Source organism: Acomys minous (genome assembly GCF_964271855.1).
Source record: "Acomys minous genome assembly, chromosome: 1".
NCBI classification, from domain to species: domain Eukaryota; kingdom Metazoa; phylum Chordata; class Mammalia; order Rodentia; family Muridae; genus Acomys; species Acomys minous.
In genome coordinates, this window is record NC_140483.1 from 173,267,170 (window position 1) to 173,285,121 (window position 17,952).

The window sequence follows — 17,952 nt, forward strand, 5'->3', positions numbered from 1 at the left end:
ATTATATTTATATTAAATGCAGAGAATAAACTGGGTTGGACACACCTTTAATGCCAGGACTCAGAAGGCAGAAGCAAGCTGTTCAGTATAAATCCAAGGATAGCCTGGACTACACAGTAAGATTCTATTTCAAAAATCCCAGATGGCAAACCTTTACAGACACAAAGCCTGTAAGTTTTTGGCTGAAACTGGAAAAATTGGGAGTCATAACTAAAAGCAAAAGACTACCTTTTCGGGAGTGGTGAAAACGTTCTCAAAACTATCAGTTGACCCACTGTGAATATACTAAAAGCCACCGAAGGGATAGCTCACATGGGTGAATTATACACTACATGTCACAGGACAACCATACAAGCCAGGAATTGATCTGCGCACCCTGTTATGATCTTTCGAACAGCTGAGAGATGGCAAAGCCTCAGAAGCATCTAGGCTCACTGGGTTTCAAGCTTCTTCGATTTCCTAGTTAATGGTTTCTCCATGTAGCCTTGGCTGTCCTGGACTCACTTTGTAGACCAGGCTGGCCTCGAACTCACAGCGATCAGCCTGCCTCTGCTTTGTGAGTGCTGGGCACAAAGGTATGTGCCACCATGCCCGCTTAGGGGTTAGTTTTAAAATTATACATTATGGCTAAGAAGAACCATGTGTGGTGTATAACCAACGTCTCGTAAGTTCTATTGTGCATGTATACAGCAAGGCACACATACAAATGCACAGGAGGCCTTTCTGAAGATTCTGGACCAATGGGTCCCAGTGCCTATGGTCCCTGCCCTCCAGACTCTCTAGCTCCAGGACGGGAGGAGCAGCAGCAAAGCTCGCAACAACCAGTGAACCAAAGTCCCGCCCCAATGAACCAGGGCAGAGAAAGGTATGAGAGAGCCCCCAGTGATTGAGTCTTTAGATAATTATGGGTCCCAGACCCGGCCAGCTCTGCACTTAAGAAGCTGCACCTCCCTCGGACAAGCCGAGAGAACAATGCACCCAGCCCTGCCCCCAGCGACCGAGCCGCGCCCAGGCGGTGGCCAGCCTGCCGGGAAATGTAGTTTTTTTAAAAGCAAGGCTCGCGCCACCGCCCGCCGCCCCGGAGCCGCACGCAACTACAAATCCCGTCACGCCCGGTGACGCCCGCTCCACAGCTTTTGCCGGAAGGGATCGTGGCTGACATGGCGGAGGGCCTGCAGGGCGGCGGTGAGGGTGTCCCGCAGCATCCAGCCCCTAGTGTGAGCCATAGCAGCTTTCCAGAGTACGAGCTACCCGAGCTGCACACGCGCGTGTTCCATGTGGGCGCCTTTGGGGACCTGTGGCGCGGCCGGCTGGGGGCCAGGGATCTGTCGCTGAGCGAACCGCAGGCAGCCCCTCCGCCGGCGCACGGAGGAGCGTCCAACAACGCCTTGGAGGATGCTGCGGTTGCGGGGGATCTGGGCTGCAGTCTGGAGGCAGCAGCAGAGCTGAGGGCCGTGTGCGGGTGAGTGCGCGACTTCGGGGCTCAGCGTGGGTCTGGCAGGGTGCAATCTCGCCCTCGCGCTCCCCCGGGACCCTTCCAGGCTAGGGCCAGTGACTTAACCTTCACACCCCTCCCCTCCCCCAAACCGCTTCCGGAAGACTAGAAGAGCCCTAGAGTCCCAAAGCACTTTTCTTTGGTTGGATCCTGTAACCGGACAGTACAGCTGCATAAAAGACTTTTCCGCTCTCTGATCTTTTAAGGCGCTTGTTGAAGTAACAGCGGTCCGTGTATCTGTCGTTGACATTTAGACAATGGAAGTGCGTAAGGATGGAGGAGATTTAATCAGAGCCGTGTTAAAGCCACGATTAACCGTGGCCTCTAGTGCTCTTCGTGTATATGTTATTACTTAATTTTCCTCAAAAGTACCTTATGCAGGGGTAGAAATATAAAACTAACTTGTAACGGTCCTTTTGACAGTATTGGCTGTCCTCAAATGAACACAAAGCCTTTTCAGTAGAACGTATTGGCACTAAACCCATTGTCTTACATTCTAGCCTCCTTTGAGCCGCCTGCTGGATTTCCTAAGACTTCTTAATTACTCAGTGATGTATTTAGGACAAGGTCTGACCCGCTGTTGAGAAATGCATGGCAGATCATAAAATGTTGCTTTTCCTTTCTCCCTCTCCCGACCCCTCCCTCTTTCTAAGCCTTGATAAACTGAGATGCCTGGAAGATGGTGAGGACCCGGAAGTCATCCCAGAGAACACTGACCTAGTGACTTTATGGTATGAGTTTTGGTTTTATGCTATTTTGTTGGTTCTGGTGCTGGCCTCCCACTAAACTACACTACACTGTTAGCTCTTCTCCCATTTATCTGAACATTTTTTTATTATTTTACTTTGGAAAGTATAGTATTGTTCTCCACAGGCTGAGTCAGGAAGCTTGGTGCTTAGGGGTTAGCCTCTGATAAAGAGCGAGTTCAGCGATGATTGATCTGTTGCTGTTGTTGTTGTTTGGTTTGGTTTTTAAACATTGGGAACATTTAGACTTTCTTGCTTTAGTTCCCTGAGTGTAGGGTACAGTTGTGTGCTTTTTCTTCTGGCTATTCCGTTCTGTACATTGCAGATACCATGATAATTTACCCATCAGTGTTTAGCTCCAAAAGCACCTTTCTGCGTAATTGGGGTGATATTCTTACATTTAAGAAAAAAAAAATTAAGGATACAAGATCTCTAATATCCAATACGTATTCAAATTTGATCTGCTTAGATTTGGGGTGTGAGCTGAATACTCAGATAGTGTTTATCAAAATACTCCTGGTAAGGAGCCAGTTGTGCCTAGGAATGGCAACACACACCTTTAATCCCAGGGAGGCAGGGACAGGTGTGTCTCCGAGCTTGAAGCCGCCCTGGTCTTCTGCATACTGAGTTCCATGTCTACCAGGGCTACATGATATCTAAAAAAAAAAAAGAAAAGAAAAGAAACATGCACCTATTGCTTTGTTTCTTAATTTTTAATCTTTGAGGGAGTCATTCTACTTGTAAAATACTATAAAAATGAATTCCTAACTCTGGGGTGGTGGCTCATAGTTGCAGTCAGGGAGGCTGAGGCAACCAAATCACCATGAATTCAAGGTCAGACTTAAGTTCCAGGCCAGCTTGAACTAAGTGTGAGACCCTGTCTCAAATATAATAAAATAATAATGGTGATAATAGCAATAATCTTCTTAAACATAATAACAATAAATTAATAAAAATGAAGAAAAACTAAATACTAACAAAATGCTAACATAGTTGAAGCCCATTAATTAATTAATTAGTTTATTTATTTTAGTTTTTTGAGGTAAGATTTCTCTGTGTAACCCTGGCTGTCCTGGACTTAACTTTGTAGACCAGGCTGGCCTCAAACTCACAGTGATCTGCCTGCCTCTTCTGGCCTCTGCCTCCTGAGAGCTGGGATCAAAGGTGTGGGTCACCACACCCAGCTGAAGCCCAAAGTTTTATTATTTCAAAATTCAGACATAAAAATGCAGTCAACTTGTAAAAGTTAATAAGTGCCTACCTTCATTTGGCAGATTGCATAACACTGATTACAGATCCACTTTAGCCTGCTTAACTCATTTTGAGCACCGTTATTCTATGGTAATATTAGAAATTGATGACTTCTGCTTTGTGGCCCTCTAGTTTTACACAGCCTCGGCCATAGTGGGTCATTGCTGCTTCTTTCTATTGTTTGCATGTGTGTGTGTGTGTGTGTGTGTGTGTGTGTGAGAGTGTGTGAGTGTGTGTATATGTGTAAAACTACTGTATTTAAAACTTCACAAATTAATCCTGATGATCTTGTAAAATGTTGGATTTTTTGCAAAAGCCTTAAATCTAAACCTATGCTTGTCTTTCCCTAAAACTCCTTTCCTCTGTCAATATAACATAAAAATAAAAACAAAAATCTAGCCAGGGTGGTAGCTCACATTTGTAATCCCAGCCTTTGGGAGACAGGAGTGACCACTGCCATAGGACAAGGCCAACCTGGTTTACGTATGTGAGTTCCAGGCTGTCTGTTTAAAAAAAGAAATCTACAATCCCTTAATTACAAGTTTTGCCACCCTGTTTTCCTTTCCTAATGAGGAAAGTTTTTGTCGTACTTGAGCATTGAAGAGGGAAAAAAGATGTTAGAAATTGATTCTTGCTAGATCCCATCCTCCTTATAACTAAAGAACTTATCTTTAGTACTTAAGGTATTTTGTTAAAGACTGCTTTTTAAAAAATATTTCTTATTTAATTTTTAATTTATGTGCATTGATGTGAGGGTATCAGATCTTGGAGTTACAGACAGTTGTGAACTGCCATGTGGGTGCTGGGAATTGAACCCTGGTCCTTTGGAAGAACAGGCAGTGCTCTTAACCACTGAGCCATCTCTCCAGCCCAAAGACTGCTTTTTTTTTTTTCTTTTAGTTTTCATGAGTGTCTCTGTAGCTCTGTAGATCTGCTCTGCAGATCAGGCTGCCCTCGAAGATCCGCCTGCCTCCACTTCTGGAGTGCTTAGTGTTGGAATTAAAGGTGTGTGCCACCCCCAGCACCTGGCTAGATTTATTTCCTGTAGTATTTTGTGTGTGTGTGAGGGTGCCAGATCCCCTGGAACTGGAGGTACAGACAGTTGTGAGCTGCCACATGGATGCTGGGAATTGAACATTGGTCCTCTGGAAGAGCAGCCAGTGTTCACAACCGCTGAGCACCAGCCCCCAGTACTTAACTACTTTAACAGAAGGCTGTACCCTCTGCAGTACGAGAGGAAATGGTTAATACCATGAGTGCCTTCATTACCTTTAGCTCAACAATTTCAGCTAGTGTGCTGTTCACTGTGGTGGAAATCTGAGTGCCAGGAAAAGCTGCTCAGGGAAGCAGGTGATGAGAAAAGCCACTGGCCACCAGGTGCTATGGCCTGCAGTGCACTGCGGGAACTGGGTATTGACACGGGAGAAGCTGTGTCACCTTAGGATTCTGCTGATTTAGCAAGTCAGACCAGGAAGCAAAGCCTTCCCTCATGTGCTGCATATAATACAAGGTCTTTCCACTGTCCTGTATTTACACAGTTAATGAGTGCCCATTACCCTCCCCCCCAAAATGTGAAGGTTAGTTTGTACCCAGCTTACCTTTCTTCCAAGCTGTGTGGCTTTGCTTTCTTGGTTCATTAGTATGTCTTGGAAGTCATTGATTCATCCTTCATCATTTATTCCACTGTGTGGATTTCCCATAGTGTGTCAACTACTCTCCTATTGTATGTACTTAAGCTATTACAAATATTTTGCAAGCTGAATATGGTGGCTCACATCTATAACCCTGTGCTTGAGGGTAAGACAGAGACCATGAGTAGTAGGCCACCCTGGTCTAGTGAGACCACATCCAAAAATAAATAAATAAATAAATAAAGCAGGGTGGAGGTGGTGACACGCCTTTAATGCACTTGGGAGGCAGAGGCAGGGGGATCCCTGTGAGTTCAAGACCAGTTTGGTCTACATAGTGAGTTCTAGGACAGCCAGAGCTACACAGAGAAACCCTGTCTCAGAAAATAAAATAAAATTTAAAAAGTTGATTGGTCCTGAGGAATAACACCAGAAATTGTCCTTTGGCTTTCTCTCTCTCTCTCTCTCTCTCTCTCTCTCTCTCTCTCTCTCTCTCACTTGTCAACAAAGGAAGTGTATTTTCTCTGAGTACATAATCCCAAAATAGGATACCAAGCCCAGCAAGTGAGCCCATGTGTTTTACAAATGTACATCAGTGCTGAGGAGGATGCAGAGAACCATTCTGAGTCCGCACATTGGTGATGATGTAAGGCTGAAGGAAGAAGAACATCTCGCCGTTAGTATTTATCCCGGACTGTAGGGTAGCAGCTCAGAAACTGATTCTCGTGATAACTGGACCTGCACAGATAATAGGTGCCAGTCCTCAGCCACCCTTCTCACTGGGAACAGATGCATTTTGTTTGGGGACTAGAAGTATCCAAATAGAAGGCTTCAGAGCTGGCTCAATTGGGAAAGTGCCTGCACGGAGACTGAGTTGGACCCCTAGCACACATGTTAAAAGGGGCAGTGCGGGTAAAGCAGAGCCATGGGGACTTGAGGGCAGTACAATAGAAAGGTGGCTCAGTGGTTAAGAACACTGGCTGCTCTTCCAGAGGACCTGGGTTCGATTCCCAGCACCCACATGTTGTTTCACAGCCATCTGTCACTTCATTCTCGGAGAGCTAATGCTCTCTTTTGGCTTTTGTGAGCACCATGTACTCATGTGATATACAGATATGGAGGCAAAACACTCATATACATAAAATAAAATAATAACAAGGCAAAACGTGGTGTGGTATTGTATGTCTTTAATTCTAGCATTGAGGAGGTAGGGGCAGGTAGATCTCCAAGTTCAAGACCAACATGGTCTACAAGTTCTGGCCTAGCAGAGCTATGTATAGTAAGACCCTATCACAATGAATCAATTAGTTGATTAATCAATTATAATAAAATGAAAGATGGAGCTTGATAAAGAATGACACCCAATGTCAACTACATGCTCATGTAGCCAGGCATGGTGGTGGCAACACGCCTTTAATCCCAGCACTTGGGAGGTAGAGGCAGGTGGCTCTCTGTGAGGTCAAAGCCAGCCTGGTCTAACAAAGTGAGTCCAGGAGAGCTCGATCTAACACACAGAGAAACCCTGTCTCGAAAAACAAACAGAAAATATCCATGTGAACTAATGATCTTAAATACAGAACAAGGGCACTGAAAATACAGGTGTTTGTACATGCACGGCTTAACAGACACATAGGAGTCTGCCTGTCTCGCTGAAAGGCTTAGAAGCAGTAACTAGCAGTCATAACACTGTGCCACATTCCTTCCCTGCCACAGAGAGTAAGAGATGAGAGGCTGTTGCACGGTTGGAGCTCTGTATGACTAAAACTAGAGCAGTGTGAGCACAAATGATAGTAGATGTTAACCCTGGCATAAAATGAGTGTGAGTGGAGTCTGTAAGCAGAAATGAGCTAAGGAGTAGAGACAGGTTATTCCACAATAAAATTCCAAGCCGGGCATAGTGGCACAAGCCTTTAATCCCAGCACTCGGGAGGCAGAGGCAGGCGGATCGCTGTGAGTTCGAGGCCAGCCTGGTGTACAAAGTGAGTCTAGGACAGCCAAGGATACACAGAGAAACCCTGTCTCGAAAAAAAACCAAAAATAAATAAATAAATAAAATTCCAGTGGGGGCGGGGGGTTACCAGTAACCATATACCACAGCGAATGGTGTTGGGAGGGTATCAAATAAGTGCTAAAATTCCCCTGTGAAGAAGCAGTATTTGCATTGTCTCAAAGTACCTCCCTCCAAACCTTTATCCATTTCAGAGAAAATAAAGTATTGTTCCAATGGAGGCACTTGGCAGACAGAACTGACCTGATGCAAACATGACCTTAACACCAGGTTCTGGGGTGGGCTGCTCCAACAAGGATGCCATCAGTTTTATAAACTGGCTCAACAAGATGCTGCTTACTCCAAGTCACAAGGACACTGAAATCACCCAAGTTAACGGGCGGTCTGTAAGGGCTCGTGTGCGCTCTTCTACAGTGTCAGGACCGTGAAGGATGAGACTGAGAAACTAACAGGCCTAGAGACAAAGGGAAAATAGTCAGTGCCTTGTAGCATCCTAGGTAGGAATCTGGAACAGGGTAAAAGAAAGCTCTTGGGTTGGAGAGATGGCTCAGCAGTTAAGAGCGCGAACTGCTTTTCTGGAGGTCCTGAGTTCAATTCCCAGCAACCACATGGTGGCTCAACCATCTATAATGAGATCTGGTGCTCTCTTCTGGTATACATGTAGGCAAAACACTGTGCATATATGATAAATAAATAAATTTTTTTAAAAAAGAAGGAAAGCTCTAAATCCAAGGTTGTGTGTGATCTGGAAAACATCTGCAGCTAATAACCATTGTGCTGGTGTTAACTCCTCCTCATGATTTTGTGACCCCAGAAGACACTAGGAGGAGGAAGCTTGGGGGAGCTGGAAGGAGTATAGTCCTAGTGCTGTTTTTATCATTTAAGTCTCAAATAAGTTCAAAGGTTGAGGCTGGTTAGTTTAACTTGGGAGATTGCTTGTCCAGAATATACAAAATTTTGAGGTTGATTTTTTAGCCCTGCTCAAACAACAAGAAATGTTAAATATTAATATGTTAAAGCCAAGAGATGACTCAGTGGCTAAAAGCACTTGCTGCTCTTACACAGGACCTGGGTTCAGTTCCAAAAACCTACATAGGCGCTCACAAGTCTGTAACTCAGGTTCCAAGGGATCTAATGTCCTCTTATGCTTTCTGTAGGCACCAGATACACATGTGGTGCATACACATACATGCAGGCACTCACACACAAAAAATAAAAATTAGGGGGCTGGTAAGATGGCTCAGAGGTTAAGAGTACTGACTGCTCTTCCAGAGGTCATGAATTCAGTTCCCAGCAACCACAAGGTGGCTCACAACCATCTATGATGTGATCTGATGCCCTCTTCTGGCGTGAAGGTGTACATGCAGGCAGAGCACTGTATATGTAATAATAATAAATATTCTGGAAAGCATGCTGACATCTTATTTTCATCTGTCTGTGTCAGTGTTAGGAAGGGACTCTTGGACTACCGGGAAGAAAACATCACGATAGACCGGGCCTGTAGACAAGAAACGTTTGCTTATGAGATGGTAAGTCTCCCCTTCCACTGCTCTCTGCTATGAAACAGTGTGTTAGGGGCCGAGCTAGTTGGAGAGACTACCCAAGGACTGAAGGGACCACCCACTGGACTCCTTTAGCTCTCTGGCTGGCTTTTGGTTTTGGTTTAGTTGTACTGTCAGGATTAGACCAACTTTATGCCTGTTTACTAGCCTGTTCCTGGAACTTTTTTGTTTCACTTCTGATTTTACTTTAACCGTATTCTTTTGGGAGTGGGGAAGATTTCCTGAACTTCATGTAGACCAGGCTAACCTTAAATTCTCAGAGATTCACTTGCCTCTATCTCCTAAGTGCAGGGATTAACGCCATGCACTACCACACGCCCTTTCCCCCGTCCCCACCTTGTTTTTTGTGTTTTTGTTTGTTTGTTTGTTTGTTTGTTTTCCCGAGACAGGGTTTCTCTGTGTAACCCTGACTGTCCTGGACTTGCTTTATAGACCAAGCTGGCCTCGAACTCACAGCAACCCACCTACTTCTGCCTCTCGAGTGCTGGGATTAACGGCATGCGCCACCACACCCAGCCCACACACCCAGCTTCTTAAACCATATTCGTGATTGCTTCATGCCTAATCTCTAAGACAAAGTGAAAGGGAAAGTTGAGGACTTAGGAGCCAGTAGACATGCTCTTCCTCAGAAGCAGGCATGCCAACACTCTGGGCAGCTGTTGACTTTGCCCTCTTCTACCCTGTGGTAGAAGTCCATAGCAAAATACCCTTTGCCTGGCTTCCTTCTGAATGCCTGTAATCTCAACATTCCGAAGATGGACAGGAAGGGTCCCTGCGAGTTCCATTCTAGCCTCTTCTGCATAGCAAGGCCCCGGGAGGGTAGGCTATGGCAATGGAATACATTCAACGTACATTCAGCCAACATTAGCTGGGTTGAAAATACCCTGATGAAACCCAGGATCATATACATTAAATACATAGCAATGAATTTAAAAAAATATGTTAAAAATTAATAATATGAAAACCTTTTCCCCTATTTCAAGGGTTCGGTAAAGTAACACTGGGACCAGCACGATGGCATTATGGACAAAAATGCCTGCTGCGGAGCCCAACGATATCTTAGCTCCCCAGAACCCATATGGTAGAGAAAAAGGATTGATTCCCAAAAGTTGCCCTCTGACTTCTCCACTCTCTCGCTGTGGCATGTTCTGGCATATGCGTGCACAAGTAAGATGTAATAAAAATTTGGGATAGAGAGATGGCTCAGCAGTTAAAAGCACTGACTGCCCTTCCAGAGGATCCAGGTTTGATTGCTTGCACCCATGTGATGCCGAACAGTGGGTAATAATGCCAGTGGGGGGCAGGAAGGGAACAACTGTTGCCCTCTTCTGGCCTCTGTGGGCACTGCATGTACATATACAAAGACAGGCACGCAGGCAAAACACCCATACACATAACAATAAAAGGAAATGTAATACAAGCCGGGCATGGTGGCGCACGCCTTTAATCCCAGCACTTGGGAGGCAGAGGCAGGCGGATCGCTGTGAGACTAGCCTGGTCTACTAAGTTAGTCCAGGACAACCAAGGCTGCACAGAGAAACCCTGTCTTGAAAAACGAGAGAGAGAGAGAGAGAGAGAGAGAGAGAGAGAGAGAGAGAGAGAGAGAGAGAGAGAGAAACCGAAACCAGTGTGCTGATGAGCATCCAATGGCCGTCAGTGCACCGAAGGTGCCATCACTCAGCATCATGGTTTTCCCAGTGCTGCCCATCGTCTCCTGACCCCGTATCCCATCCTGAGACAGAAGGTGCCGAACAGGGCCCTGGCCACCATGCCCATAGCACAACTCATGACTAAGCCCATCTTCACGAAGTTGAAGCAGCTGGGCTGCGACTGCCCATAGGGACCCACGGCCACCGGCATAGGGACCCATGGCCACCAGCATGGCAGTCGCTCAGCTCTATGTCTCAACACACACACACACACACACACACACACACACACACACACACACACACACACACAAATGTTTAAAGACAAATGTGGTAGTGCTCACTTTTAAACCCAGCATTCAGGAGTAAGTTCTAGCCTAGCCAGGGCTATCCAGTAAGACCCTGTCTCAAACAGAACAAAACAAAAACCACTGCCCATTAAGTACATTCACAGTGATTTTTTTTTTTTTTTTTTTTTTTTTTTTTTTTTTTGTTATCCCAAACAAATTCTGTATCCAATAAGGAATATAAGCTTCTGGTCTGTGTTCTGTCTGTATGAAACTGCTATTCTCTATACCTCATATGAGTGGAATTTTTCTTTTTATATGGCTTGTTTAACATAGAGTTGAAGGGCTCATCCATGTTTTGGCTTGTGTTCAGACTTCCTTCCTGTCCCCAGTGAACTCTGCTGTTACAAGGATATACAACATTTTACTTTTTAAGTTGTTTCCACCTTTTGGTTATTATGAATTATTGTTACTGTGAATATTGGAGTATAAGTCAGTTTTGTCTCTATTTTCAGTTCTTTTTGTGATATATCTGGGGTAGAATTTCAGACACTATGATGACTATTTAAAACTTTATGGGCATGTGATAATTCTGCATTAAGTCTATTGTCTTCCGTTAGAAGCGGCATTCTCTATCCCCAATAGTAATTTGTGAAACTTCAGGTTCTGCAGATCTTTTTCAATGCATGTATTATGTTCATTTATCTCATCTTGTATTTTCCTAGTGGTTAGTGATGCTAAGCATCTTTTAATTTAACTATTCGTCATTTGTATATTTTCTTTGAAAAACATCTATTTTTTACCAGTTAGAATGCACTGTCTTTTTGTCAGGTACCTTGAGTGCTAGAGCTTTACTGTACTTATAATGTGAAAAGATTTTCTCTCATTCTGCAGATTGTCTGTTTTACTCTTTTGATGTTGCCGAGTTTTAAAATTTGATAATGTCAAGAATATCAAATTTTTTGTTTACTCACTTTTGTAATATTTAGGAAATATTACTAAGCAGTGCGATGAAGATTGTCCTCTTTGTTTTCTCTGTAGAGTTAGAGTTTTAGTCTGTTGGTTAGGTCTTTGATTCATTTGGATTATTTTTATTTTATTATTTAATTTTTAAAAATTTTTATGTTTCTGTATTTGCCTGCATGGAGGTTTGTAGAGCACCTGAGTGCTTGGTGCCCATGGAGGCCAGAGCGGGTGCTAGTCCCCTGAAACTGGAGTTAAAGGGGTGTGGATACTGGGAACCAAACCCTGGTCCTCTACAAAAGCAGCAAATGTCTGAACTGCTAAGCCATTTTCCCAACCCCAGTTTGAGTTCATTTTAATATGTGCTATAAAGTGAGGGTTACCCTTCATTCTTACGTTCATAGCAACCAGGTGGATTAAGGCATCCCTTTCCCCAAAAGCATGGTTTCCAGATTACATAGACATTGTGTACACATGTGCTGGTTTCTGTTTTACTAAGACCTCAGGGTCTCACTGTGCATCTCTGGCTAGCCTGGAACTTGCTATGTAGAGCAGATTGGTCTTGAACTGGAGATCTGCCCACCTTTGTCTCCTCTGTGCTGGGATTCAAGGCCTGTACCATGCCACTGGCACTCAAAATAATATAACATTGTAAGTGTTAAAATACAACATTGTAAGTGTTACTTGGAAGCTGTTCAAGATTACCTGATACAAAGATGATAAGACACTTTAGAAGTAGCAGCTTCAGAAAAGACAACAAGATGAGTTTTATGTGGCTAAATCAGTGGTATAAACACCATCCATCCATTCCCCCGCCTCCCATGTTTCTTTTTTGGGAAGCAGGAGACACTAACTGGTCTCTCAGCATTGAGTGCCACATGATCCCTGTTGTGAGCAGTCAGGAAAGGAACAGAGAGACAGATTTGCTCTAGACTTTGTTTGCCACCGTGACCAAGGCCATGGGTTAGACCCCCCAGTGCTCAGGGATGAGGATGTCTCACTCCAATTACCATCTTGATTTGGTCACATATGATGAAGCAACTAAAATACCTTCAGCCAAAGACTGTAGCCCAGAGTTGGCTTTCTTTTTAGGACCTTCCAGAATCTCTCCCTTTCTGCCTAGCTGGTGTTTGCACTCAGCAGCAAGGTTGTCTGCCTTCAGGGATAATGCCTTTGCCCACTGAGCCATCCCAACAGCCTTCTGCTTTCTTTCATTTCTTTTCTTTTAAAACTATTTATTTATTTATTTAATGTATTTGAATACTCTGTTTTCATGCACACCAGAAGAGGGAATCATTACAAATGGTTGTGAGCCACTGTGTGGTTGCTGGGAATTGAACTCAGGACCTTTGGAAGAGCAAGCTGTGTTCTTAACCTCTGAGCTGTCTCTCCAGCACCCCCTTTTTTAAGTTCTTAACACAGTTGTTTCACGTGTAGTTGTTTCAGGTATAAACTGCCTTTCTTTAAAAACCATAGCTCTTCCTCCTCTCTTAAGTGTATTTAGTATGTTTGCTTTTTCACTATCTCACTGTGTTTTTAACATCCCTTGTTATTTTTTCTATGACTCGTTGTTTGTTTCACAAATGGGTTTTTGTTGTTGTTGTTGTGTTGCATTGTTTTAATTTCGATTGTGTATGCGCTGAGTGTGGCTCTCTGACCGTGAGTGCAGTACCCATGGAGGCCAGAAGGGGACATTGGATTCCCTGGAGCTAGATTGGTAGGCAGTTGTAAGCTCCCATTCATGGGTGCGGCAACCCCAAACTCAGGTCCTCCACAGGAGCAGTACACACTCTGAGCCTCTGAGCCGCCTCTCCAGCCCCTTATTTCATTTCTGAGAAGGATCTCCCTGCATAGCCCAGGCTGGCTTCAAACTTTAAAGTCTTTCTTCCCCAGTCTTTATTGTCCCCACATTGTCGGGGTAACAGACATGTGCCACCATGCATGTGTGATTTTAGTTCCTAAGTCTAGTTGCTGGTCTGTCCTGTAGGCCTGAGAAGGCCACCTCTAGGTGGAGAGGCTGCTTACATATGTGACAGTGTTCAGTCCTCCCACTGCCTAGTCAGTCCTGAATTCATTATTGTAAGTAAAATATCCAAGTCCAGAATTATTTAGGTTTTTTTTTTAACTCCATCAGCTTTTGCATATAATTTAGGATCCTTTTGTTCACTGTATGTTTTGTATGACTCACTGCTCTTTGGCACCTTTTTGTTTGCTTGGTTTTTTGTTTGTTTTTTGAGACAGGGTTTCTCTGTGTAGCCTTGGCTGTCCTAGACTCACTTTGTAGACCAGGCTGGCCTCGAACTGACAGCAACCCACCTGCCTCAGCCTCCCGAGTGCTGGCATTAAAGGCGTGCGCCACCACGCCCAGCTGTATGGCACTTTTGTCAACATATAAATACCCTTCTTTGCCTCATAATCTTAACTTAGAGCCTGCTTTGTCTGACAGTAAAACCACATCCTACAAAAGAATTTTTTGTTTTTTACAATTTGCATGGAATATCTTCTATCCTCTTACTTTCAGCCTGTTTGTGTCTTTATATCAGAAATGCTCTTCAGTAGACAGCATAGCTCTTTGGATAGGGGAGTGCCCTCCATCTGCAGCTGCGCTGGTTCCTGGTAAGAAAGGGCTTCCGTCCAGCACTCAGCACTTTGGGTGGCTTTGTTCCTTTGTTCTTCCAGTATTTCCTTTAGATGCCGATTTGATCCCCGCCTCCTTCCTTTCCGGCAGACATTGAAGGGATCTTTTTAGTGGTTATCTTATGTGTGAGGCCTCACGTTCTTGCCTTTTCAGTCCATCTGAAGAGGGGCTGCTGCTGCTGGTCCTTGTCAGCTTCGGCATACCTGTGTCTTCATATTTCCTTCATTCCCGGTGGATGGTTTTGCTAGATATAGGAGTCTAGGTAACTCTTGACTTTCGTGGTTTGGAGTGTGTCATCTGACTTGTGTCTTGTCTTGTTTTCTGATGAGAATCTGCTGTTCAGTCACTTGAGGAAGGTATTTCCTTAGGTAACTGGTTTCTATGAGTTCACTGACTTTTTTTTTTCCCCACTGACCATATTTATAACAGCTGGCTTAGCATCTAATTTTATTTGCTTTTATTCAGTAGACTTTTACTTAGATGTGAGGAGAGAGGGCGGGGCGAGGCAGAGAGGCCGCCCTCCTGACCATTGCTCACTTGCATCAGGGTTGAGCAGCCCTCACTGACAGCTCGGCTGCTCTCTGCCTCTAGACTGAGTTACAGTGGCTGATTTCAAGGTCTTGTTGTCTTTTCAGGAATCTCATGCACTAGGAAAAAAACCTGAAAATGCAGCAGACATGATTAAAGAAGGGGAGCTGATCCTGTCTGTGAACATCTTATACCCTGTTATATTTAATAAGGTCAGTAGTGAAACCTGGTTCTCATGGCTGAGTAACTTTGAGGATTGGGGTGAAACCTAGGGCCCCAAGTATACTAGGCAGGCACTCTATCACGAGACACCACCAGTTCCCAAAAGGAGCTTTTGACAAAGCGTTTAATTATTTGAAGTCCAAACTCAGGTTTGAAAATAAATGTTGCTGGGCGTGGTGGCTCACGCCTTTAATCCCAGCACTCGGGAGGCGGAGGCAGGCGGATCGCTGTGAGTTCGAGGCCAGCCTGGACTACAAAGTGAGTCCAGGACAGCCAAGACTACACAGAGAAACCCTGTCTCGAAAAACCAAAAGAAAAAAAAGAAAAAAGAAAATAAATGTTAACACATACAGCCTGACTGTATCTTAGTTTTTAGAACCGACAGGATGCATCTGTGAGTTCTTAGTTTTAGTAAGAAATGTTCTAACAAATGTAAAAAGTTAAATTTACATCTTTTAAGCAATGGTTTTACTTGTAACACTGGAACGTGTAATGATTTTGCAATAGAAGCAGCTGAACATGCGTCTACACCTCCATAGTGATTCAGATTCTGTGAAGTAGTGAGGGGTTTTTGGTTTATTTGGTTGGCTTTTGATAAATAGTATATTTTTAGAGGAGTGGAATGAATTTTGTTCATCAGTTGAGAATCTAGGGAAGTTCCTCCTTGCTGCAAATGCCTAAGATGAACAAGTTAAGGATACCTACCCAGTGCTAATTTCTCTTCTGTTGCTGAAGAAACGACCAGGACTGACCGACCGAGGCAATTCAGAGAAGGAAGGGCTTGTTTGGCCTTACAGTTCCAGAGAGTGATAGTCTCTGATAGTGAAGTAGAGGCAGCAGGTAGCCGAGGGCTCACAGCGCAAACCACAAACAGGAAGCACCTGCAGGTCTCTAATCTGTCAAAACCCAAGCTCAGGGCCAGGAGAGACAGCTCAGCAGTTAACAGCAAGTCCCAGTCTTGGAGAGGACCAGAGTTTAGTTCCCAGCACACATATCAGGTGGCTCACAACCACCTGCTTTTCCAGCATGCTCCTCCTCAGACAACTGCACTCACGTGCACACACTCACACATGGAAACACAGGCACTCACAGTATTAAAAGTAAAAATAAATTTAAAAACACATCATGGGCAGGGTGTAGTGGCACATGCCTTTAATCCCAGCACTCGGGAGGCAGAGGCAGGCAGATCACTGTGAGTTCGAGGGCAGTCTGGTCTACAAAGCTAGTCCTGGACAGCCAAGACTACACAGAGAAACCCTGTCTCGAAAAACCAAATAAATAAATAAATGAATAAATAAATAAATAAATCTTTTGGGTTTATAACTTGGGATAGGCTGTAGGTTGCTACCTTCAATGATGTAGGTAGCACTTGAAGTCCAAGTGAACCTCCAAGAAAATTCAAAAGACATTGCTGCTGGATGAGGAGGCAGAGGCAGACAGATCTCTGTGAGTTCAAGGCCGGCCTGATCTACAGAGAGAGTTACAGGACAGCCAGGGCTAAAACATAGAAACCCAGTCTCAAAAAAAAAAAAAAAAAAAAGAGGGGGCTGGAGAGATGACTCAGTGGTTAAGAGCACTGTCTGCTCTTCCAGAGGTCCTGAGTTCAATTCTTAGCAACCATATGTTGGCTCACAGCATTTATACTGGGATCTGATGCCCTCTTCTGGGATGCAGGTGTACATGCAGATAGAGCACTCATATACAAAATGTGGTTAACTAGTTTTTGTTTATTTGTTTTCAAGACACGGTTTCTCTGTGTGGCCCTGGCTGTCCTGGAACTCACTGTAGACCAGGCTGGCCTTGAACTTAAAAGAGATCCACCTGCCTGTGCTTCCTGAGGGCTGGGATTAAAGGCGTATGCCACCCCCAACCGTAGGCTGTTAACTGGTTTTTAAACTGAACACTATTTTACTGTTTGACTTCAGCACAAAGAACACAAACCATACCAGACGATGCTAGTATTGGGCAGTCAGAAGCTCACGGAACTGAGAGATTCAATTTGCTGTGTCAGTGACCTCCAGATTGGTGGAGAATTCAGCAACACTCCAGACCAAGCCCCTGAGCACATCAGCAAGGTAAGATGACCTTTCCCTTTCCCTTTTTTGAAGAAAAATAAAATAAAAGAAAGAAGAAAGTAATAGCACAGGAAATAGTAATTGCTCCAGCAGGGTCATGAATGTTGAATGTGTGTTCTCCTTGTCCAGGTCTCTTCTGCGATCCCTAGAGCTCTTCAGAGGTGGTATTCTTTGCTCACTTCCTCACGTTTCACCATTTACAGCTGTCCTATGATACTCTCCTCCCGAGCTAACCCTGACCGTCTAGCTAGCTGACTGACCAGCTGCTTTCCTTTCCTTTTCCTTTGCCTGACTTCGCTGTAGCTTCCTTATTATTTGTTTTTGGGTTCTAGGAATGAAGCCAAACACTCCCCCACTGAGTTATAGCCCCAGCCTTATTGTTGAGTTGACTTTGTTCTTCATTCTTTCCCGTTTAAAATGCTGTAAGATTTTTTCAGTCCACCCTAACTACATCCAGGAAAAGTTTGGAGTTGGCCAAGAGCCTTCGTCATTTGTCCCCCTTCACTGCTTGTAGGACTAATGAGTACAGGCCAGGACAAGACAGGGAGATGGTGCAGAGTTCATCTTTTTTGGTGTTTCCTGGCAATGGCACGCTTTGTGAGACAGAAGTGCCTCAGTACCTCTTGGAGAGGAGCTAAGTATCAGGCCAGCTGCTAAACCATTTTCAGAAGTGAGTCTTTACGTGAGCAAACAGACCGACCTGACCCTGTTGACTCTCAAGACAGAGAAGACTGCTCTGCTTCCGTTACTTGGTGCAGCCTTGGTAGAGGACTCTGGATTTACATGCCCACTATGGAGAAGGTATCTATGCAGACATCTGAAATGAGTAGGCTGAAGGTAGAACTTGGAAAAGAATCAAAAGTCAACCTCCTGCCAGGCGTGGTGGCCCACGCCTTTAAT

At 44.4% G+C, this 17,952-nt stretch overlaps 1 protein-coding gene across 2 annotated transcripts in view; it reads left to right on the forward strand.

Annotated features, from left to right (window-relative positions):
- The first annotated feature begins 1,114 nt into the window (after nucleotides 1-1,114).
- Nucleotides 1,115-17,952, forward strand: part of SNAPC3 (small nuclear RNA activating complex polypeptide 3) — a 45,710-nt gene continuing 28,872 nt past the window's right edge. For both annotated transcript variants that reach the window (XM_084777830.1, XM_084777831.1), the window contains exons 1-5: nucleotides 1,115-1,462; nucleotides 2,149-2,226; nucleotides 8,573-8,657; nucleotides 14,863-14,967; nucleotides 16,903-17,052. In XM_084777830.1, the coding sequence (XP_084633956.1) occupies nucleotides 1,161-1,462; nucleotides 2,149-2,226; nucleotides 8,573-8,657; nucleotides 14,863-14,967; nucleotides 16,903-17,052 (720 nt within the window). In that variant the 5' untranslated portion in view covers nucleotides 1,115-1,160. The remainder of the gene's footprint in view (nucleotides 1,463-2,148; nucleotides 2,227-8,572; nucleotides 8,658-14,862; nucleotides 14,968-16,902; nucleotides 17,053-17,952) is intronic.